Source organism: Leptopilina boulardi, unplaced genomic scaffold, assembly GCF_019393585.1.
Source record: "Leptopilina boulardi isolate dan_hultmark-lab unplaced genomic scaffold, ZJU_Lbou_2.1 LbouV2_214, whole genome shotgun sequence".
In the NCBI taxonomy this organism is placed as follows: Eukaryota; Metazoa; Arthropoda; class Insecta; order Hymenoptera; family Figitidae; genus Leptopilina; species Leptopilina boulardi.
In genome coordinates, this window is record NW_026137768.1 from 272905 (window position 1) to 299464 (window position 26560).

At 29.8% G+C, this 26560-nt stretch overlaps 2 protein-coding genes across 2 annotated transcripts in view; both read left to right on the forward strand.

Annotated features, from left to right (window-relative positions):
- Nucleotides 1-26560, forward strand: part of LOC127279132 (uncharacterized) — a 326137-nt gene that overhangs the window by 74537 nt on the left and 225040 nt on the right. The gene's annotated exons all lie outside the window — the stretch shown is intronic.
- On the forward strand, nt 21779-22354 carry LOC127279226 (uncharacterized). Its single transcript, XM_051301461.1, has one exon. It carries the CDS (start codon nt 21779-21781, stop codon nt 22352-22354), a length of 576 nt encoding a protein of 191 aa, XP_051157418.1.

Sequence of the window (26560 nt, forward strand, 5' to 3'; positions counted from 1 at the left end):
AGAACAAAAGTTATAAGAAAAAGAAAAAAATGTTACAATAATTTTTTAATGCAAATATCTCTAAACATATTAAAAAAATTTAATTCAAAATTTACATACTTATTTAACACCAAAATGTCTCTCAAAACCCAAAAGTTAAGGAAAACCTGAGACAAGAAGACTAGAATAAGGAGGTCTAACTCAGGTAGTGGGGGTATGGTAAGTATACGTATGAAATTGGTAGTTGCAGTAGGCGGATTTTCGAGAAAGGCAGAGTGTGCGGTAGACTTCTGCGCATACCAAAACATACAAGTTTCAGTAATTCTATATGTGTATCTTTATTTTGTATATGTATTGGTGTGCGCAGAAGTCTACCGCACACTCTGCCTTTCGGCCTACCTCGAAAACAAATTCTTTACGTACCCCCACTACCTGACTTAGACCTCCTTATTCTAGTCTTCTTGATCTGAGACATCATATGTCGTTCTCATATGAAGCGCCTCATATATACATGTATAATGGCATTCGACGCATCGGTTTATTTAAACTAGTTCCAGAATGGAGCAAACACAGACGCGACGCATCGTAATGCTATTCAAATGGGTGACGTCAGCACATATACGTTCATGTCCGACGCGCTTATTGTAGAACCAACTTTAGGTTGAGTCCACAATAGACTAAGAATATAAACGTGAACGTAACGTGTCCATTTAAAGGCCTTTCTCCAATAGGATCCTAAACTCTTGCGTTGCGTATGCATTGCGTCGGTTGCTATTGGCAACCAATGCTAAAATCAACGCGTCAGTCACGCAACGCAAAAGTTTAGGTTACTATTGGAGAAAGGCCTTAATGGAGCGTCTCCAATAGAAACCTAAGAGCATTCGTAAACGTATACGTATGACGTCACCAATGCCGAACTACATGGGAACCAACTCGATGTGTATGCAAGGCTTGTATATTCTGCACAGGCCCTTATGATGCGTCTTCAATGGGACCCTAAGAACAAGCGTTGCGTATACGTCTCGTTGGTTCTCATTTAGTTTAGTATTGGTGATGTCATACGTCTGTTTACGAATGCTTTAAGGGCCTGTCGAGAATAGACCAAAAACATGAACGTAAATATAACGTCACAATGTATTTTAAATGGATACGTTACGTTCACGTTTATGTTTTTGTCTATTCTGGACTCAACCTGAAGTATCTTCTGCAATGGACACATTCGTACGCAAACGTGTACGTTCCGTGTGACGTCAGCACGAAACGTTCACGTTCACGTACGAAGCAACCAAAGCTGAGTCCAGAATGAGCAAGTTACGCGGTACGTTAACGTTAACGTGTGATGTCACACATTTGAAATATCATTATGGCGTCAGCACGTTAACGTTATAACGTAACGTGTTCATTCTGGACTCTGCTTTATGTCGGTTTTACAATGGTTACATTTGTACATGTACGTGCACATGTACGTGCTGACGTCACAATGTTCTGCAAATAGGTGACGTCAGTACAGAACCTACACGTTCTCGTACACACGTGCCCATTGTAGAACCGACATAAATGCCTTTCTCCAATAGTAACCTAAACTTTTGCGTTGCGTGACTGACGCGTTGATTTTAGCATTGGTTGCCAATAGCAACCGATGCAATGCATACGCAACGCAAAAGTTTAGGATCCTATTGGAGAAAGGCTTTAAGGCCTTTCTCCAATAGGAACCTAAACTTTTGCGTTGCGTAACTGACGCGTTGATTTTAGCATTGGTTGCCAATAGCAACCGACGCAATGCATACGCAACGCAAGAGTTTAGGATCCTATTGGAGAAAGGCCTTTAAGGTTCCTATTGGAGACGCACGATTGGAGTTCCAGCTGAACGTTGCGCGGTGCGTGTCACTATGTATTACACGGGCTATGCGCGCTGTAAAAAATGTTTAAATAACCCAATTTTCCAATGCGTGCCATTTTTTTCTCAAACAAATATTATTCAGAAGGGTATTAAGTATGTGAAGCTTTTTTTCAACTTGAAATTCAATTGTTATCATGGTTTTTTATTTTTTGTTTATAAATAAACAAATCAATGTTTTTGCACAAAAATATCAATAAAACTATGGTTCAAGACAAGAAGAATACCGAAATCGAAGAAAATTATATATGAAAAAAGGTTTAAAATTTATGCATTTTTAGGTGTTGATTACAAAAAAAAAAAGCAAGCCCAATAAAATTGGAGTTGATGGTCCTGCCGTTGTCAATGTATTTTTCCACCAGAACATTTTTACGTATTTTGACGTGTAGAATATAAGAAAAAGTTAACAAACATGATAGGAAATTGTTTTAATTGAGTTTTTTTCGAAAAATAAAAATTGGATTTTATATCAAATAAGATCGCTGTGTATAAGGAACCCTCGATTTCATGAATAGTACGAGTGTAACTCGCATTTGTCTGATTTTTTTTACTGAAAGCACCTCTACTGCGCCATCTGTCCCTTCTTTCTGTAAGCGGGCAATCGTTTTTTGATAATAAAAGTTTTAAAAAGAAAATAAAAATAATAAAAATGCATAATTAGTTTTTGAAATAAATAAATAATTTTTTATTTAAAATTGTAACCTCTATTAGTTTTTAATAATTATCATAAACAAATTCTTTTATTTATATTTTTGTATTACAAATTTTTCAAAAAAAGTATAACTTAAATTATTTTTGATGATAAAATAATTTTTAACACTAATATAGTATTACCCCTCTATATAGGCAACCTGTTGCGTAAAGTCTATTTTTTTATGACAAGCTGTCAGATAATATTGACTATAGTTTTTGATTATGATTATAGTTTTTTGATAAAGAGACCTTCTTTCGATAGTGTCTAAATTTTTGTTTTAAATGATCAAAGTGAAAATTTTCAGTAAAAAAGGAAAAAGTGTTTAATAATTTTTTTACAAAATCCAGAAACATTATTTAAAAAAGGGCTCTTTTCCAAAAATCTATAGTAAATACAGATTTATGAAAAAATTTGTTTATTAAGATTCGGTGTTTTTACAAGCGTCAATATTATTTCCGCAATAAAAGTTGACAGCTTGTCCTAGAATTGGCACGTAACGCTATAGGTTGCCTATAGAAAGAGGTATTACTATTATACAATAAAAATTTCTTTTAGAAGCAAAAATTTTGAATATTATATTATTAAATATTAATTAATTATTATTATTAATTGATTAATTAATATTTTTAAATTTTTATAAAAATTTTTGTTGCAAATAATTTTTCAAATTTTTAATATTTTTCAAAATATAGTTTTAAAAACATATTAAAAATTTTTCTAAATACTCAAAAATAATATATATATTTAAAACTTATTATTAATATAAATAAACAATTTTTTTTGTTAATGTATCAAAATTAATATTTTTAAAAATGTTCATTTACAAAAAATTGTTTGTTTACCTTATAAGATTTCGATACAGGATAAAGTATTATCCCTTTCTGTAGGCAACCTGTCGTGGTACTGCCATTTTCTACAATAAGCTGTCAACTTTTGTCGCGGAAATAATATTGACACTCCTTCAAAAATTTTACACAGATAAACAAATTTTTTTTTAAATTCTTATTTGCTATTTTTTTTATAAAAAGCATTTTTCTTACTAAACTTTCGAAAAATTCTTTTTATAGAAAATATCTAATTTTATAATAAATTTTATTTCAACATCTCCTCTGTCGCCATCTGTGTTCTTGCTTAGAAAACACGTTTAGAACAAGATTTCTTGACTCAAATTCTCGCGTGGCAATACGTCTCTCAAGATATTCGTGAGACATGTGACGGCCATTTTCTGTAGCAAAGTGTCAGTTTTAATATTAGGATTAATTTTCTTGCTCGAGGAAACATCGAAATCTGGCAAACAAATATTTTCTAAAATCCTTATACCCTATAGTTTTTTGATAAAGAGCCTTTTTTTTGTAAAAGTGTTTGGTTTTTTTTTTAAAAAATGATAAAATTAAAATTTTTAAAAAAAGAGGGGAAAGTGTTTGAGAACCTCTGACAGTTTCTCCGTTCAGCACCCTTAACCATATCTTTATTCACTTCTTTTTTTTCAAAAAATTTAATATTAGAAATTTACAAAAAATTTCTTCATATTAAATCTACCACCCAAGGAGCACGGAATATTGCTTGAATGTCAAGGTGATATCAAGCGGGAATATTGTTGTGACATTCAGGCGATATCATAATGTCCGCTTCATGGGGACATTCTACGGTGATATTCTTGTGAAATTCGCGTGATATTTGTATGGTACTGAGGGAATATTCCCGTGAAATTCACGCAATATTAAGAAAATATTCCTGGGATATTAAGGGAATATCCCTGTGATATTGAGACAATATTCCTGTAATTTAGAAAATTCTAAAATGTTGTTTATTTTGAATATTTAATTAAACAAATAAATCAATAAAAAAAATTGAAATTTTGTTAGAATTTTATAAATTATCTTATTAATATCACTGTAATATTCCCTCAACATCAGAGGAATAATTCACTCAATATCACACAAATTTCACGGGAATATTCCCTCAATATCATACGAATCACACGTGAATATCACCGAGGAATGTCCCCGTAAAGACATTATGATATCGCCTGAATGTCACGGGAATATTCCCACTTGATATCAATGTTACAATCAACCAATATTCCGTGCTACTTGGGCGCTTAACTTTACTTTTCCCTTATGACAGCAACTACTAAATAATCTATGTGACGGTCTCTCACACAGAAAATGTAACACATAACAAAACTTACATTCTACATTCATCAAACCTAAATAATTCTGTGGAACCTTACTTTTATTGAAAACTTTAAGACATTATTGCATCTCCTACACTTTTTTATTTCGGTTATCGTTTTCACATGCCAAATTCTTTTCTTGACGCACTTTCTTTTCATCTTCCGTTTCCGTAGAAAATTTGTTCTTCTTACATGACAAATTATTTTCTTGACGCACTTTCTTTTCATCTTGAGTTTCCATTGATATTTTTCTTTCCCTACATGCCAAATTTTTATCCTTGTGTATTTTCTTTTCATCTTTAGTTTCTATAGATAATTTCTTTTTTTGCATGTCAAATTTTTTTTGCGCTCTTTCTTTTGTATTTCTGTTTCTGTTTCATTACGATTACGTTTTCTCAATCTACCATTCTCTTGTCTAATTATTTTCTGTTCATATGTAACTTCGCGCGTTGCCTTCCCTTTTCTTTAATTCCTAGAATTATCTTTTTATCAATTTCTTCACTCAGAAAATACTTCATTTCTGAATATTCAAGTGGTGAAATTTTGTTCATATTATTATTAGTTGTACGAATTATTTTCTCTTTACTAGTGTCATTTAGAGAATGTTTAATTTCTAAATATTGTGTTAATAGAACTCTGTTAATATTATTGCTGGGAAAAGTATTAAAACAGAACAAGGGTTCAAAATATTACTTTTAAGTTCCTGAGCTCGATTTATGAAAAGACGGTTCCAATCATTCTCTATTATCGAATTCCTATTGTGAGACGTTCTTATTGACGGAAAATGATTTAAGCGATTATTTTCAAACATTGACTTTAAATGGTTTCTCATTCTGTTATTATCAGTTTCATAATTTACGCTGCTTGACATTACGTTAAAAAATATAGATGTTGCAAATGCTATTGCATATACTCCACACTCAACATTACCAAAAGGTTGTTGATCAACAACTACAAAAACTACTGTTGGTTTAAAAGGGAACAATCTAATTAAATATTTCATTTGATGCACATTTAAACACCCCTCATTAAGGCTATAAAAGTATAAGTACTTTGCATATTGAAAAAAGAATTGGAATCTTTTCTTAATAAATCTTCAAATTTGTACATATGCATGTCATTTAACAATTTATTTCTATTTTTAACAATTTTTAAATCTTCATCACTCAAAATAACATACTCTTTTATGTTGGCCATAGTATACTTCGTTTAATTTTATTTTTGATTCATGAAAATCTAAATATCTTTAATCCTCTCGCTCACTCTCTCCAATATAACAAATTTTGCCATTTATTAAATATAACCAATTTTGCCTTTAATTCAATATAACAAATTTTGCCTTTTATCCAATACAACTACCAATATCCAATAGAATGAGAGAACTATGAATGAGTAACTACTGATCAGCCAATAAGTGCAAAAGGACACTCTTATATGATTAATCAGTAGTTCATTACAGATACCATATATACATATATATATACACTTGTATTAAAACCCCGGATTAATTACCACAAAAAAGCAACCCTTGGACAATAGAACCTTTGTTAAATAATCAATGAGAATTAACTCTGAGGACCCAAGTAATAATTTCTTTTCTCCCATTTATTACATGGAAAAATACCCTTAGATAATAGAACCTTTGTTGATAAGGATTAACTCTGAGAACTTAGGTAATAATTTTTAAATTTTTTTATTAAAATTTTCAGGGACTCTAATACAGGTATGCACACACATATATATATATATATATATATATATATATATATATATATATAGATATATTTATTTTTATTTTCAAAACAAAAAGGAAGAAGATTAAGATTTTAGACGAAGATATTCTTATGCCATTTTGAATTGTCTAGATAGAGAAACGCAATGTTAAACGAAGAAGTACTTATGTTATATTCCTTGGTGTAAGAAAGAAAGGTATGCGTTACCTATTTAGTTTTAGACTTTCTTTATAGTTTTTTTACGTGATAAAGACAGAAAGAAATTATTACCTGGGTCCTCAGAGTTATTAATTAATCCTCTTTAAAGGATTGCAGGTCAAGTGAACCCTCATTTGCAAAATAAAGATATATCTTTCTCTCTCCATAACTTGTTCTTTTCTCTGTCACCGAAAACCCAGCAGGGGTCCGGACGGAATGAATGAATGGACGGAATGAAGGAATGAATTCAAAGATTATTATAGTTAATTTTAAAATCAGCCACTCGGTATTCGATTCTACATAAAAAATTCTAAATTTTAAGCCCTAAGACTTTGCGATTGCTTTAAACCACGAGTGGACAAATCCATTTGCCTTTTCACGTGGAATGACCCATATATACACTTGTATTAAAACCCCGGATTAATTACCACAAAAATCCAACCCTTGGACAATAGAACCTTTGTTAAATAATCGATGAGAATTAACTCTGAGGACCCAGGTAATAATTTCTTTTCTCCCATTTATTACATGGAAAAATACCCTTAGACAATAGAACCTTTGTTGATAAGGATTAACTCTGAGAACTTAGGTAATAATTATTAAATTTTTTTTATTAAAATTTTCAGGGACTCTAATACAGGTATGCACACACATATATATATATATTTATTTTTATTTTCAAAACAAAAAGGAAAAAGATTAAGATTTTAGACGAAGATATTCTTATGCCATTTTGAATTGTCTAGATAGAGAAACGCAATGTTAAACGAAGAAGTACTTATGTTATATTCCTTGGTGTAAGAAAGAAAGGTATGCGTTACCTATTTAGTTTTAGACTTTCTTTATAGTTTTTTTTTCACGTGATAAAGACAGAAAGAAATTATTACCTGGGTCCTCAGAGTTATTAATTAATCCTCTTTAAAGGATTGCAGGTCAAGTGAACCCTCATTTGCAAAATAAAGATATATCTTTCTCTCTCCATAACTTGTTCTTTTTCTCTGTCACCGAAAACCCAGAAGGGCCGGACGGAATGAATGAATGGACGGAATGAAGGAATGAATTCAAAGATTATTATAGTTAATTATTCCTTGGAATTTCACGATTACGAGCATATGTTCTTCGAATTAAAAATTTCAATATTTAAAAATTTTATAATTTTCGTGAAAAACTCATTAAGGGCCATAAATATAAAATGTCATTAGGCCCAAGAACGCCTCTCAGGCTCCCTCGGTGCATGCGTCCCTCGAGCTCCGAATTTATATCCTGGCCGGTAGAGTAGAGGTATACAACTTCCCCATAAGGACGCAATCAATGATCGCCCGAAACAACATGAAACGTACCTTGTCTCCTCCCTAAACCAATAGGGTGCTCGCACAAGAAAAGGCGGAGCAGTGTGTAGGATGTGTTTCAAATGAGATAGAAAAAGACAGGAATTTCGCTCTTTCCTTTTCTAACTCATTTGAAACACATCCTGTGCACTGCTCCGACTTTTCTTGTGCGAACAGCCATAGCAAATTCTTACTGTCGAACTGTAAAGCCTTTTTTCTTTTTTCTTTCTATCTAAGAAGAGTCATATAAAACTATCCTTCACAGCTGATCGATCCCGGACAGAATGAACGAATGAAAGAATAAAAGAATTCTAAGATTATTATAGTAATGACGTAAATTTAATATAGAAATTTTTCGTTTGGGGCAAGTTATTATTGACATCTTTATTTTTATTATAATAATTATTTTTGTCATTATTATTGCCATTAACATTGCCATTATCACTGACACTATCATTGCCATTATCAATGCCATTTTTATTTTTTTTTTTGACATAATAATTTACATTCACACAACATGTAATAGTATACCATTCCCTGTGGGCAAAAAACCATGTTCGTTCTAAAAACGTTTTATGGACGTTCTTAGAACGTTTCATGTCCGCCAAATAATGTTCTGGAACATTTTAAGAACATGGATGTTCAAATAATGTTCCAGAACATTATTTAGTGGACATGAAACGTTCTAAAAACGTTTTTAGAACGAACATGGTTTTTTGCCCACAGGGTTATTATATTTAATTAGATATTCGTAATATTTAATTAGAAACATTATTATGTAATATTATATAATATCCAAATATTATTCATTATAACTTTGATATTTTAAAAATTATATACAATTATCATTGCCATTATCATTGCCATTTTTTTGACATAATAATTTACATTCACACAACATGTAATAGTGTACCATTATTATATTTAATTAGATATTCGTAATATTTAATTAGAAACATTATTATGTAATATTATATAATATCCAAATATTATTCATTATTACTTTGATATTTTAATAATTATATATAATACGTACTTCCTGAGAGTATTTCATGATAGACAACATTTCTGATATACAATTTATTCGATAATTCATTTGGTTAAGTATTGCGGAATCAACAGCATGAAGTTTTAAATGATTTTGCTTCCTCGTGGAGGAAGCTATGTAGTCCTTTCGTTTATAAACTTTTTAAAAATGGTGAAAACAAATTTTCCTCTATATAGAAACATGTTATATGAGATCCTGATCAATTGTCCGGATGTATGTATGTGTGTGTGTATGTGTGTGTGTGTGTGTGTGTGTGTATGTGTGTGTGGATCGTTTTTGTGAACACGATATCTTTAACAGGTTTTAATGGATTTGGATAAAATTTGGTAGGCTTATTTAACACATTAATCTCTCAAAAATGACGAGAGGATTTTTAAAAATACCCCAAAAAAAAAATTTTATCGTCTTTTTTCCAAAAATTTTTTTTTAATTGAAAAAATTTTTAAATCGAAAAATTTAAGGTAATATATAATATAATCGTCTTCTTTATGTCAAGATGAATCGATTGATATATATAAAGTATAGATTTGATTGAAATTTAAAGAATTAAAGAAAGTTAAAAAATCAAAAATTCTCATTTTAGCTAAAAAATGATGTGTTTATTTAAATTCATGTTTCTATATGAAATAATTTTATTCCCTGCATTGAAACGAATTGGTTGGTATATATAAAGTATAGATTTGATTTAAAATTTGAGAATTAATAAAAATTGAGAAATTGAAAATTCATATTTTAGCTAAAAAATTTTGTGTTTTTTTTAAATACAAGTTGATGAATAAAATAATTGTATTCCTTGCATTAAAACGAATCGATTCGTATATATAAAGTTTATGTTACACTCAAAATTAATTAAAATTTTCTTTATTTTTAAAAAAATTTAATTAATTTAAAACATTTTTAACTCGAAATTTTTTAAATCAATCAATTGAATTGGACAAATTCATTGCTTCCTTCACGAGGAAGCAAATTTTTTGCTTCACACAATGAGGAAGCATAATGTTTATGAAATAAACATAAAGGACCCCCTCCTTGTTTAGATTTTACTCGAGAACAACCAACATATATTTGACCATGACCAAATGTTGAAATTGGTAAATATATTCCTACTTTATCAAAAGTTTGACCTTGAGATTTATTAATAGTCATTGCATAAGCAAGTCTAATTGGAAATTGTCGTCTTATCATTTTGAAAGGATATGTGTCTTGTGAAGGGGATAAATCAATACGAGGAATAAAAACTATTACACCTTTAAATTTTCCAGTTTTTATTTCTGCTAAAATGACTTTTTTCAATAAAGATTTTACAACTAATCTAGTTCCATTACATAATCCCTGAACCAAATTCATATTTCTTAAAAGCATAATTATACATCCTACTTTCAATGTTAATTTATATGGTGGCAAACCATCTGGTGTTTGACTATTTAAAAATTCTATTGGAATGATACTATTAATATCTGTTGGATCATCATTAACATGTGAATCAATACTATAATAAACTACTTCTTCTCCGTGTAATTTTGACCAATTACGTCCATTCATGTCTAATACTTCAAAATTGGTTAGTGAAAGAATGCAAGAAGTATAAACTGAAACATCATTTTGATTTATTGAGGATTCATATATTTTCATCAATTAAATTACCATTGGATATTAAATCTTGTGGTATTTCTAAGACATTATTTTCTCTTTCGAACTTACTTTGAGCTTTACCATCACCAACATTTAATAACCAATTTGAAAATTCAATTTCATTTTTATCTAATCTAACGTTTGCATGTAAAGTCATTGCTTTAAAGAGATGCCATAACTTACTATTTTTCACACATGCTTCAACTATATGAGTACGACTACCATGTGGAACAATTGGCAAAGTTTGTCTAAAATCTCCTGACAATAAAATAACTTTACCTCCAAACGGTTTACAACATTTTGTGATATCTCTTAACATACATACATTCTACAGCTTGTAAGGCATATTTAGGTGCCATTTTTATTTCATCCCAAATAATTATTTTAGCAATTCTTAAAAGTTGAGCATGTTTTGATGTCCCATTTATATTACATGTTGAATTTTTATTAATTGGTATAGGAAATTTAAAAACAGAATGTGACGTTCGTCCACCTTTTAGAAGATTAGCAGCTATACCAGTCCATGCAACTGATATAACTACTAATTCCTCACCTTCAAGAGTAGTAATAATTGTATTATGTAAATAACTTTTACCACTACCTCCACATCCATCAATAAAGAAATATCCATTATTATTGTCTTCATCATGAACTGCCAACATAACATCATTAAAAACTTTACGCTGTTCATTATTCAAACTTTTATTAAGAATATCAGACTCTTCTTTGATCAATTTTAATGATAACGCTTTATCTTCTACACATACATAAAAATAATGTTCAATAATTTTTTCATTAATATTTGTCAATTGAAGTTGATGTAACGCAAAACCATGAAAATTAAGTACTTCATTAATTAAAGTTTACGATTTTTGAATTGACACTTCTACAGATATATTATTATCAAAAATCATGTGTTCTTTATATTTATTCCATAAAGAAAGAGCATTTGCGGGCAATCCAAACACACATATATATGCAAATAAGCGACAAAGTTCTTTAGGGAATTTCATGCTTACAGCTTCAGTTAAACAGTTATCTCATTCATTATCGTCTATCATCAAATTTCTTGCACGAGCTGCTTCAATAAAAGTGTTATATGTGATACCTTCATATGTCTTTACGTTTTCAAAAGATTTAGCACCACGTACATAAAGTAGTAACGTTCTTAAAAAATAACGTTCAATATCTTTCGGGCTACCAAAATACATACGACAAATTATAGATTTCCTTAATTGACAACGCACTTTTCAAGTCTGTGATGATTTCAGAAAAACATAGTGATGTGGTATTTATGTGTATTTAAATTTATTAAATGCTTCTTCCTCTAATCCTTCTTTAAAATATATAGATTGTTGATTAGGAAGATGTATAGCTAATCTTTTGGTTGCATGTGATTGATCATGCATCTTAAATCCATATCATCTATGCATTGCTTCCGGTGGACATACATAACGTGTATTTTTAATAATGTTGAACTTCATCATATACCATTTCCTGACTGCAATCATTATAACCTATTATTGCAGAATCGTGACCCGTAAAACAATATTTGAATATATATTTCATCCTATCTGTATCACCACATACTTCAGGATTAATATGAGATTCAAATTTTGTACTTAAGTATGGATTGTATGGTATAATCATTGAATTGTCCGCAACACATTTAATTGACCCATCCTTGTTATAAAAGATAATTTTTTTACCATCATCTCTTCGCCTATACTGCGGATAATTTTTAGAACCATATGTTGTTTTTGTACAAAATGGTTTTAGGTAATTTTAGTACAAATTTTTTTTTCCAAATCCATGCATGGCGAATTTAAATTTAGATTTCCACAAGGCCCATGAACTTGTAATTGCTTTACAATATTAAGAAGTTTTGGATTTTTCTTTTCATCTGGTATTTCAGCACATATTTTTTGTCTACAGTTTCTGCATCACGAATTGCAAACTGTTTATCTAAAAAAACCAATAAATGTATATGTGGTAATCCACGCTTCTGAAACTCAATTACGTATATAAACGCAATAACTGGACCAAAAATTTCATTTTCTTTTATTTCCTTCATAAGTTCATGTAGTTTTCTTTCAAAAACTCTAGCTACTATATCAGACCGATCAGAAGCAATTTTAACAGACAACAAATTTTCTGTAATTTCAGGCCATTTCGGATTACATGTCATCGTATTAAACAAAAAAATATAATAGAAAAATATTTTTCTCAAGTACAAAATGAAAATTAAAATTTGAATGAAAATAGTTAAAACATACAAAAAATGTTTGAAATTATTATGTGAAAGTCAAATTTTTTTATCTTTTTTTGTTGCATTGTTATTATTGATTTGTCACGGTGGTACCTAAAAAATTTTAATTTTTCTTGTATTGTGGTGAAATTTACTTCTTGTAAATTTTAACACAATACTTTGATAATAAAACTCAATCGTCAGCATAATGCGATGGGAACGGACTCGGGCCTTGTTCTTGGAATGTCATGTGTGCACATATTATTATTATAACTATTTAGAATAAAAATGTAAATCGTAAATATCACCAATAGATATATGTGCATGTACTCTAATATAAGTTCAAATTTCTACGGGCGTTCATAATTAAATATAACCTTAAAAGTGAAAATCATTATATATATGAAATATAATCGAAAATCTTTGATTTTAATGTTGCGAATGTTGCGAGTGCGTTAACGAACATTGCGGCAGCGTTCCAAATGCGTTGGACGTTGCGGCAATGTTCCCAAACCACAATTGTAAAAGGTAGCAAATGGGAATGTTGCGAATGTGTTAATGAACATTCCCACATAGCACGACTTCTTGCTGTGAGGTTACTGTAAGGATATCTGTAGGGTTTGTAAGGTTACTGTGTAAGCCTGCAGTAAACTTGAGGTCATCTTAAAACTTCCGCCTTACAGTAAGCTTACACAGTAAAGCTAAGGTAAGCTTACACAGTAAAGCTAAGGTAAGCTTACACAGTAAGGTCATGGTAAGTTTACATGGTAAGGTTGTGGTAAGCTTACACGGTAAGGTAGTTGTAAGCTTCCTTTAAGGTTACTGTAAGGTTGATGTACCACAACCTTACCATGTAAACTTACCACGACCTTACTGCGTAAGCTTACCTTAGCTTTACTGTGTAAGCTTACTGTAAGGCGGAAGTTTTAAGATGACCTCAAGTTTACTGCAGGCTTACACAGTAACCTTACAAACCCTACAGATATCCTTACAGTAACCTCACAGCAAGAAGTCGTGCTATGTGGGTTGCGGCAGCGCTCTGAGTGCATTAAACGTTGCGGCAATGTTCCCCACTTAAAATTGAAGAAAGTAGCGAACGGTAATGTTGCAAATATTGCGAGTGCATTAACGAACATTGCGGCAGCGCCCTGAGTGCGTTGGACGTTGCGGCAATGTTCACAAACCAAAATTGTAAAAGTTAGTAAATGCGAATGTTGCGAATGTGTTAGTGAACATTGCGGCAGCGTTCTGAGCGCATTAAACGTTGCGGCAATGTTCCCCACTAAAAATTGAAGAAAGTAGCGAACGGTAATGTTGCGAATATTGCGAGTGCGTTAACGAACGTTGCGGCAGCACCCTGAATGCATTGGACGCTGCGGCAATGTTCATAATTAAAAATTTGAAGGAATTATTGATTGAAAATGATAACAATAGATACCTTATTTTGTGAGGCACGATATTATCACTTGTGGGTCTTAAATGAGTATAGATAGGCGTAGAAACCACATTAGAAATTGGACTTCTCACGAATTATAGTTAAAACAAATCTACGCGATGAGCTTTTTTTCTTGAACGTAATTCTTCAGTTTCCGATCCTTTCTTACTTCACCCCTTTTTATTACGTATTCTGGGCCTAACAATCTTACATGCCCACGACAACACAACATCAAGGTTGTAATTGTCGCAAATGAAAAAGGGGTAAAAATACCCAAAATCAAAACATTTTCCAACAAGGAAAATTCATAAAATAAATCCAAAAAAAAGAAAAACAACAAGTCTTTCAATAATAATTTATGCTTGATTTTATTAAGTGCATATTATTATATTTGGCTATAACTGTTAACAGAAAACGAAAACTCAGCATTATTGGCATAGTAACAGGCCCAGAGCTCACGCCTTATTCACGTGTTAAAAACCCTTAGTCCACAAAATTTTCCCACCTGAAGTCTCTATATGTTCATATAAAAGAGCATCGCGGAAGTCAATTAATTTAGTACAACTCTCATTCGCGAGTCAGCTCTGAAATTTTTCAGAGGCATAAAAACGATTTTGAGACGCCGGGACTAAGCCCGTCCGTGAGTCGGATTTCCAATTTTTACAATCCACTACATAGATAGTGATTAAAATTGGACGGACGTAAAGTTAAAATGAATACTTCACGCCGACGAAGTCCAACGGAAGTCGTCTTTAATAAAAATCCAATAATTTGAATAAAATCAAATTATTGAATTTTTGTCTTTTTGACCGGCCAGTCCGCACGTGTGGTGGCTGCGCTGTTTAAATTCGGTGGACCCGTGAGTGCATTCTTGTGCGCTACCAATAGACATTTTCGCGCTTTGATAAGTGTGCATATTTTTCCGCCCGTCGGATAGCAGCTCGACGCCACGCCCTCGTTAGCTAGCGACGGTAGAATAAGCAGTATAGTAAGTTTTTAAAACATGTATCGTTCCTTCTTCTTATCTTACTGTATCATTTCTATATTTTAAATTCGAGATTCCTTTTTGATAAAATAAATGTATAAAAGGGTCTTAATTGTTTTATTGTTTATTGTTTTATCCCTTAAAATTCAATTTCAAATAACGTAACTTGGCAGTTTCTTTTAAAATAGGATACACGATCCCATAAAAATAAACGGAATTTTTTTTAATTTCGGCAGCTTGGTGCCTCCAGGACATAAGAAATAATAATTTTTATAATTAATATTTTTTTCGGTTCGTAACATGATTAAAAAGCAAAAAAAAGATTGAGAGAACAAGTATGACAGTATATAATAAAAAACTAACATTTATGGATTCAAATGATATTTGACAAAAGTCATTATAAATTAAATTAATAATTTTTTTGAAAAATTAAAATCAAGAAAATTAACGATTCAAATAAACTATTTTATAGTTCTTACAGAACCTGAAAATCGTATAAAACCTAGAATTTTAAAAAATTTATAAATTTTTCTAGTTTAAAAATAGTTTTTAATGAAAATCAATTTTTTTCATTGAACATTTTTTCAGAAAAAAATTTTAAAACAATTTATACGTGAAAAATTAATTAAACATTTCACTGGAATTTTCTAAAATTTGACTTTAAAAATCTGGAAAAGACTTGAAATTTTAAATTTAGATTTCTGTAAAAATCCTGATTTTTCTTTAAGTACAAGATTGACATTAGAAAATACCTTTTTTGATAATATTCTGATTTATATATTTGTTCAAATTTTTTGATGGATGTTTTAGCCATATTTTTACCCCACTCAGTCAATTGAAATGTCTCAATTTTATGTCGCGGGTCTAAAATTAAAACAACACAATACACCCAGTGGAATTTTCTATAATGTTTTAAAAGTTTTTCGATGGCTACTTCTAAGGCTTTTAAAATAATTTTATCTATTTGCGTTCTGTCATTTTTTAAAATCAGGTTGTTCTTTGGATTTTCGAGTTTATCCAGCAATAAATTAAATCCTATAATTACGGACGGTAGAGTTACGTATTTCTCTCCACTCAATTTGATTGATAAAATATTCCAAATATTTGCTTGCTTCTTCTAAAACTTGCCACTCTAGGGCAGAAATAACGAATTTTTGTAGATCGAAGTTATTCTTGCAAAGCATATTTAGTGCTGGTTTCATTCGAAATGCTAAGTTCAGCATATTGTAGGTGGAATTCCATCGAGTCGATACGTCAATTTTTGGAGTTAGAAATTTGACATTGCACACAGAGCAACATGAACTTAATTTATTCCTTCTTTGCTCTGAATTCTTCAGGAGACTAAATAAGGATCTAAGTTTAGAGAGATGAGAGATTCTGCCCAAATCTTCAGAGTAAAACTTTTCATTATCTTCCTTTTTTTCATCATCAGTTTCAGTTTCTTCGCCATAGCTATTTTCATCTGATTCTTCAATGTCATCGATTCGTAGTATTTTTAAAAAATCTTGAATGGCTAGATTTAAAATATGTGCAAAGCAACGATAATGTTGTTCCTTGGCATTAAAATTGATCATTATTTTTGACAGTTCTTCCATAAACTTAGTATTTGCAGTAACATTTTCCATGGTTATCCCTTGCACTTTATTCTCTAAGTTGTATTTAATCATGGTGTTGTAAAATAATTGTGCTATATCACGTCCAGTGAGTTTTCCATTGGCAGGTAAAAAATCAATTACTAGGGAATGTAAAATCCATTTGTCATTAATAAAATGAGCCGTAATGCCATAATACGAACGATATGCTAGCGATGACCAACCATCTATAGTGAAAGAAATTTTAGAAGAATTTTCTAGCGAGATTTTTAAAACCACCTCTTGTTTTTCTTTATATCGTTTTTCGCATTGCGATTTTAAAAAAGAGCGTAAGGGCAACTTAATTTCTGGTTTCAAATAATGGAAAACATCTTCAGTCTTTTGATCCTCAAAAAATGAAAATGGCAAATATTTCGCTGTCACCAAATCAACAATCATAACATCAAATGTGTCTTGATCAAAAGTCTAATTTAAAAAAAGGTCAGTTATTATAAATAACATTCATATTACCTTTAAAAATATTGTGAACTTTTATTTGTAATAAATAATTAAGCTCAGAAATATTTTAAATAACTATAAATTACATTTAATTACTCAATAATAAGTCTCGTCACCTTTCTGTATAAAAATAAAGAATAAATAAAAATAAAATAATTCTTTATACAACTTGTTATAATTAAAGTAAGATAAATTGTAATTGTATAATTATACTTATGATGACAAAACGGCAAGAAAAAAAATTTTAAAAATCCTATTTCATTTAAAAAATTTTTAATACTTGAATTAAAACCTTATCAGAGGGATAAGTTGCAGAATATTCCTTTGGGTGGTAATTTTTGAGATGTCGCTTCAAATCAGATGTATTTGAATCTTTCATTTTAATAATTATTTGTTTCTCGGTATACATTTTACATATTCCATATTTCATATCATCTTGAATAAAATATTTATATGAAGAATCCAATGACAAACCACCATTTCTACGCTTCCTCGATTTAAAAACTTCTTCAATGAGTCGATTGTCTACATCACTGAAAATATGTAAATTTAAAAAATAATATATTTTAATGAAAAAACTATGATTTTATTTCATTAACTACTTTTTATTTGTTTCTAAAATTTGTCAAGTTGACTCTTGTTCTTCTGAGATTTCCATTTTTTAAATATGTTACTTCAATTATTTATTTTATATTATCCGTCCGAGCACGGACCTGGGTCGTTTTTGAACCAGGAAAAATTTCAAATTGCTGTAATTCCAAAAACGGCCGCCTAAGGCGCCCTTATGCATTGGTAAAAAAAGTTGTGATTTCCCTGAACCTCTCTACCGAATTGTAGAACAGCGGTGTCCCTTGTGTCGTCAAAAGAAGTGCTTCAACATGCGTACGGACAAAAAGGACCCAGGTCCGGACTCGGAAGGTGCAAAAAGTGTAAATAATTTTTTTTTCTGTTTTTCTTTAAAATTTGTTTTTTTAATGTAAAAATGTTTGTTATAATATAAAGAAGTTTTAAAAAATAATTAAAATGTAAGAAAAAAATTTTTTTTTGATCGAAAAATTCTTTTTGACATTTTTATGTAGTTTTTTATATAAGAATGTTTGTATTTTATAATTTAAAACGTTTTTAATAATAATGTAATTTAATAATAATGAAATAAGTAAAACAAATGTAAAAAATATTTTAAAGAAAAGGATTTTTGCAGTTTTCTGTATCGATTGCTCCAATAAATAAAATTGTGATTAAAAACTACAGTATTGAGTTTTTACTGGTTTATGCCTATTTTACAATTATTTTTTTCATTAAAAAAAGTCAATATAATTTTTAATTGAAAATTTTGAAGTAATTTTTTATCATTTTTCAAGTTAAAAAATTAAGCTTTATTTGTAAACAAAATTAAATGTACTATTTTTTATGACAGCCACAATCTTCACCTTTAATTTTTTAATTTTAATTTTTAATTTTCACTTTTGAATTTTTTTTTTAAACAAAATTGTTACTTCAATTACAAGGATTAATGAAGATCTATAAATTTTTTCAATTTTTTTAAAGCATTTTTTCTACCTCTAAATACGACAAGACGAAAACGACCCAGGTCCAGGCTCGGAGGGTTATATTAGCATATTTTATTTATATTTGTTTTCAAATGTCAAAACACTCTTATATGACAGATGTTATCGCTCGTTGTTACAGGCGATGTCCAAGTTAGCCCCGTGTGGGGAAGCACTATACCCCCACTCTACCGGCCGGGCCATAAACACGGAGCTCGAGGGACGCATGCACCGCGGGGGGCCTAAGCAGCGTTCTCGGGCCTAATGACATTTTATATTTATGGCCCCTAATGAGTTTTTCATGAAAATTATAAAATTTTTAATATAAACAATTTTTAATTTTTTTTAACATATTCACATTCCTCATAATTTCACGATTACGAGCATGTGTTGTCCCAATTAAAAATGTTAATATTTAAAATGTTAATAATTTTTATAGAATTATGTCGCCTGAATCCCCCAGTATCGATCTAGTCATGATCCCGAATAACTTTCTTAATAAAAATTAAATCTTTTCAAATATCAACATTTTTACCCCTCATTTTTTTGCGATTCAGACATATTTTTTTTAAATGTTGAAATTTAAAAAGTTTTAATTTTTTTTAATCACAATTTTTCCTTCACAATTTTTCCAGGCTTAGAACTGGTCATTTTATTCTAAAATACATAGTTGCATGTATTACACTTTCAAATATCTTAAACATGTGACCGATTTTGATCAAATTTTGGTTTTATCTTGTTTTAAATGAACGCGCTATTTTTGATTTTGTTTTGTTTATTTTTTTTTACCTGTCAGTCTATTGTTGACTTCTAAACTAGAGGTGGAACCTGCGCGTGCTTTCCTTGCGATCGAATCGGAAACGATTCAAGGTAAACCCTTATTAATTTTTGAAAATTATAAATTTCGCTTCCATAAATTCTATGCTGGTGGTGGACTTCGGTGGAGGTGTGTTTTTATTAATTGAGTAGCTGCCTGCAATAACTCGCCGAGCGCTTGGCCGATCGCTCTAACGCCAGTCAAACGTTCAAAAACGTGAAAAAAATGAAAAATCAAAATTTTGATTTTTGAAAAGTGCAATCTTGTAGGACATAAGATGGCGCATCTTTTTTCCTTTGAGTTTTTTTTGTAGATCAAAAAATAGAGTTAATATATGCAAAACACTTAAAAATTTTATTTCACAAATTTCATTCAATTTTTAAACATAAATCATAGTATCTTTGACAAATTTCAATGAATCTTATTGAAAATTAATATACATACGTATTTAGGTCCATAGAAGACGACAACATAATCAAAAATATTAAAATCATCAATTGTTTATTTATAATTAATTGTAAATGAAGACTTGTCAATAATAATGTTTACTTACCTTTGTCGACATAAAGTGTGTGGGGAACTTCAGAGTTGAAGAAACTTCCAGTGAGACATTTGTTTATCATAATGTAAGGAAGTTTTTTGTAAAATATAAAAACAATTTATCAACAACTTTAGAAAATATAGAACGTTTAAGGAATCATGCGCGACGCGCTAGCGAGTCTCCGCGCGGAGAATTGCACACAAGAGTTGTAGAGGACCGAAAATACAGAAACAAATATTGTCACTACATTCTTAGAAATGTTTTTCAAATAAAATATGTGTTAATTTGATGAAAATGCAAATTAAATTTGAACAACTTTTTTTTTAATATTTACTAAATAATCAATAGTTTTAAAATATTTTGGTGCTTGTATGTACTGTTTGTGCAGTTTGCAAATAAGTTTTTTATTAATTAATATTAAGGTATATCTTTATTTTCTGTTTCTTCATTTTTTTAAGAAATTAGTGTATTGTTACATATCAACAGTGATAGTATGTTGGCTCCATTTTCAAAACATAATATATCACAACATAACATAACGTCCTTCTTAACTCTTGTGTGCAATTCTCCGCGCGGAGACTCGCTAGTGCATCGCGCATGTTTTCTTAAACGTTCTATATTTTCTAAAGTTGTTGATAAATTGTTTTTATATTTTACAAAAAACTTCCTTACATTATGATAAACAAATGTCTCACTGGAAGTTTCTTCAACTCTGAAGTTCCCCACACACTTTATGTCGACAAAGGTAAGTAAACATTATTATTGACAAGTCTTCATTTACAATTAATTATAAATAAACAATTGATGATTTTAATATTTTTGATTATGTTGTCGTCTTCTATGGACCTAAATACGTATGTATATTAATTTTCAATAAGATTCATTGAAATTTGTCAAAGATACTATGATTTATGTTTAAAAATTGAATGAAATTTGTGAAATAAAATTTTTAAGTGTTTTGCATATATTAACTCTATTTTTTGATCTACAAGCGGCCAAGCGCTCGGCGAGTTATTGCAGGCAGCTACTCAATTGTAAATCCTTTTTATGTTCTTCAAATAGTGTACCGCGTTCAATATTTCTTGATAAAAGTTGCTTAATCCACAGTCATCCTCCTGTAGATATTGTAAACTTGCAAAAACAATCCTTAAGAACTGGTGTTAAACGTTAAAGCATTGGATAATTCCTGTGAAAAGCCGGCAAAATTAATTTATTCTTGTATAACGCCCGAACATAAAGATTTAAGCATTAAAGATTTTAGAAATGTTAAAAAAATTTTATATCGTGAACGTAGAAAAATGTTCCCTACACTTCCTTCGAATTTGTTAGAAACTCACATTTCTCTTTATAAAATGTCAGTAAAAACTAAATTTAATGAAAATTTTGTACTTTTAAATGATAATTTATCAAATTTAATAATTTTTGGAACTATGAACAATTTAAAATTTCTTGCAGAATCGGAAACCATCTACCCTGATAGATCATTCGATTATGCAACTGCTTTTTATAAACATATTTTTACTTTGCACGGCTTTTTTAATGGGCATTATATACCTCTTGCTTTTTGTTTACTCCCAAATAAACGCGAAACAACTTATATTGATTGTTTCAAGAAACTTTGCATGCTTTGTGAGGAGAATGGCTTTCATTTAAATCCATCCGCTTTAGTTGTAGATTTTGAAGTTGCAATTCATAATTCCATAAAAACTGTTTGGCCAAGTTCAACGATTATTGGATGTTATTTCCATTTGTCTCAATCGTGGTTCAGGAAAATTCAAGAGCTTGGGCTTGTAGTAGATTATAAAAATAATGATTCTGCAATTGGTGAATGGTTACGCGTTTGCTTCGGTTTAATGTTTTTAGATCCGCAAGAAGTAAAACATTGCTTTACTTTTGATTTGCTATCGTGTATTCCTTTAGATGACAGGGTGATAAAATTCGCGGATTATTTAACTTCTAATTATATTCGTGATGAAGCACGTTTTTCTCCTAAGATCTGGGCCTAAAAAACTGCTGCTTTAACAAGAACGACTAATGCATGTGAATCATTTCATTCACACTTTAATAAGTCGTTCTATCATACGCATCCATCAATTTACAAAACGATGGAAGTTTTGCTGGAAGTTCAAGTTGAAACTCAATTTAAATGTAACAGCATCCTTACGCACTATACATTTCAAAACTCTTATTAAAAAAAAATATATAATCATGTTTTGAATAAAATTAACGAGTTCAATGACAATAAAATAAATCGTTTAGAATTCGTGAAATCTGTTTCCCGATATTATTAACTTAATTAATTTAATTAATAATTAATGGTATTTTATATCACTGATTCTTTCAGTGAGCTTTTTCAGAAATTTTGCCAAAGAAAAACACATCTCATGAAAACAAACTGCAAACAACAAACATACAAAGGTATGAAAAACTGTGCTTTTTAAGCGCATTTTGTTACAAACACACCAGCTTTCAAAGCTGCGAATTAGAAAATAATTATTGTGCTTTTTAAGCGCATTTGTAAATATATATATACATATACATATATAAAAGTATATGAATTTAAAAATGACTTATAATTTTTTATTATTTTTAAAAAATAAAAAAACACATTTCTTAAACATGCCAGTACACTGAACGAAAATATACATTAAATTTCAATAAGATGTTAAAATTGAAATCTAATATACATTTTCTTTCAGTGTATCTGCCAGTCCGAAACCTGGAAAAATTGCGAAGGAAAAATTGTGATTAACAAAAAATTAAAACTTTTTAAATTTAACATTTAAAAAAAAATTATGTCTGAATCCCAAAAAAATGAGGGGTAAGAAATGTTGATATGTGAAAAGATTTAATTTTTATTAAAAAAGTTATATTTTTTCATTTAGATTATAGATCCGTGTTTTCCGAGGGGGAGGAGGTCAAAGTTTTGGGATTTTACAGTACACCGCAAGTTGTAATAATTTTTAGGGTTTCGTAACCCAGGGCCGAAAGCCTTATAGTTTCATTTTGGCGTCCGTCCGTCCGTCGTACATGGTAACCGCTTTCATGGCAATAGTTACTTACTATGCCAAAAGTTACTTACTATGACAATAGTTAGCATAGCAACAGTTACTATGGCAATAGTTGCTACGGCAATAGTTGCTATGGCAATAGTTGCTATGGCAATAGTTGCTATGGCAATAGTTGCTATGGTAATAGTTGCTATAAAAATAGTTGCTATGGCAATAGTTGCTATAATTCATTCGATTCTAAAGAAAAAAATGTCTTAAGCAATCTATTTATTATATTCCAAAGTTTTTAGTTTTATTATGCTTCTTTTATCTTAATTAGTTTCATAAAAAAAAGATTACTTACTTTTACAGATGAAAATAAGTTTTTTCTTCTTACAATCAGTTGAACACTACCGAACATTAAATAAATGCACACTTTTTTTATTAATAATTATTAAACTGAATAAAATTATTTCTAACTAATTATCAAGTAAAAATATTGAAAATGAATTGGACATGCGCTATCTATGTAAACCAATAAGAAAATCATTTTCCTTTTTGTTTGTATATTGAAGTAGAGAGAAGGAAGAATTTAAAAATTTTATTGGTTTACACTTCTCTCTCTCTCTTACTTTTGTCTCTTTTGTTGACACCATAAAGGAGGGCTAAATATCCCACTTTTTAAATGTGGGCTGACAAAATGGTTTCCGCTTCTCCCTCTCTCTCTCTAGTTGACACCATAAGGATCCCACTCTTCAAATGCGGTGAGAAAGAATTTTATATAGTAATACATGCGGACAGACAAAATATATATAGAACATGCGGGACAGACAGCCACTTGAAATTATTAACTATAATAATCTTGGTATTCATTCATTCATTCATTCCGTCCGGACCCCTGCTGGGTTTTCGGTGACAGAGAAAGGAACAAGTTATGGAGAGAGAAAGATATATCTTTATTTTGCAAAAAATGAGGGTTCGCTTGACCTGCAATCTTTTAAAGAGGATTAATTAATAACTCTGAGGACCCAGGTAATAATTTCTTTCTCCCTTTATCACGTGAAAAAACTATAAAGAAAGTCTAAAACTGAATAGGTAACGCATACCTTTCTTTCTTACACCAAGGAATATAACATAAGTACTTCTTCGTTTAACATTGCGTTTCTCTATCTAGACAATTCAAAATGGCATAAGATCACTTTTTTTCAATTTTATATATTTTTGTCCACTTTTTGGTATTACCATAAAGTTTGAACTCTTTTCCACATAATGCATATATTCTATTTAAATTATATTGTGATTAAATAGAAAAATTTCAAGTTTTTGGAACTTGATACATTTTTCTTGTTTTCAAGGTTTGTGTTAAACAGTGGGACACCTATTATTAAATAATGAATATTTGTTTCAATAATAATATTCTGCTTCATACTTTATAAATATATATGTTTTGCATTAAATAACGTTAACAAATGTTGCAAAACACTTATATTTTAATAATATTTTACATTTTTATAATACGATGTCAAGTTTCATATAAAAAATTGTTATTATTTTTTTTTACGTTTACAGTACTGCTGATCATACGTCATAATTTCGTCATAACATAAAAACAATTTGGAGGAAAATTTGAATAGTCGTTCTCTTATCAAGTGTTATTTTTCAAATGTTGCCGAACAATAATTGTAATAATTATAAATTTTGAATTTTTTAATGTTTTTTAGCATAAAAAATCACATTTTTAGTCGCTGTGTAAGTATAAATGCGCATGCGTATAGATAGTGTGTTGTCATAAACATGGTTTACATTTAAATTTTGGTCGAGTTTCTTTAGTAGTTTTTCAGAAAATTAAAGTGACCTACTGTTTAAACTGTCCCACTGTTTATCACTCTCCCCTACCTGTATTAGAGCCCCAGAAAATTTTAATAAAAAAATTTAAAAATTATTACCTGGCCCCTCAGAATTAATCTTCATTAACAAAGGCTCTATTGTCCAAGGATTGGTATTGTTTGTGGTAATTGTTCTGAGAGTCTAATACTGGTATATACATATTTTTTTTATTTTGAAAACAGAAAGAAAGAAGAGTAAGATTTTTAGGCGAAGATATTCTTATGTTATTTTGAATCCTCTGGATAGAGAAATGCAATATTAAATGAAAATTATATGTTATATTCCTTGATGTGAGAAAGAAAGATATACATTACCTCTTCAGTTTTTGACTTTTATCTTTATATTTCCTTGTGATAATACACGGAAAAAATTTCGAGACGTCGGACGTGCCGATGTCAATGTAAACCTACTGTACATTTCATTATGTATTCAGAGTTAATCTTCATTAACAAAGGTTCTATTGGCCAAGGGTTGGTACATCTTTATTTTTCTATATAATAAATGTGAAAAAAGAAATTATTACCTGGGTCCTCAGAGTTAATCCCCATTAACAAAGGCTATATTGTCCAATGGTTGGTTTTTTTGTGGTATTTGTTCCGGGGTTTTAATACAGGTATAAATACGTATATATGTTATTTGTAATGAACTAGTGATTACTCATATAAGAGTGTCCTTTTTGCACTTATTGGCTGATCAGTAGTTACTGATTCATAGTTACTCATAGTTCTCTCATTCTTTTGGATATTTGGTAGTTTTATTGGATAAAAGGCAAAATTGGTTATATTGGATTAAAGGCAAAATTGGTTATATTTAGTAAAAGGTAAAATTAATTGTATTGAATTAAAGGAAAAATTGCTTATTTTTAATAAAAGGTAAAATTGGTTGTATTGAATTAAAGACAAAATTGGTTATTTTTAATAAAAGGTAAAATTGGTTGTATTGAATTAAAGACAAAATTGGTTATATTAGAGAGAGTGAGCAAAAGGGTTAAAGATATTTAGATTTTCATCAATCAAAAATAAAATTAAACGAAGTATACTATGGCCAACATAAAAGAGTATGTTATTTTAAGTGATAAAGATTTAAAAATTATTGAAAATAGAAATAAATTGTTAAATTACATGCATATGTACAAATTTGAAGAATTATTAAGAAAAGATTCCAATTCATTTTTCAATGTGCAAAGTACTTTGTATGTACAAATGCTTGATTTTATTGTCCCAATTAGAGAAGGTGTTAAACATATTCAAATACTTTTTAGCGGTAATAACAATTATGGTCACTGAATTTATGTTTATTACGATAGAGTAAGGCTTTATATTTTTGATAGCCTTA

What these genes read in the sequence shown, in the direction of transcription:
- LOC127279226 (XM_051301461.1), top strand. Translation starts at nt 21,779, where the DNA reads ATGAACAATTTAAAATTTCTTGCAGAATCGGAAACCATCTACCCTGAT.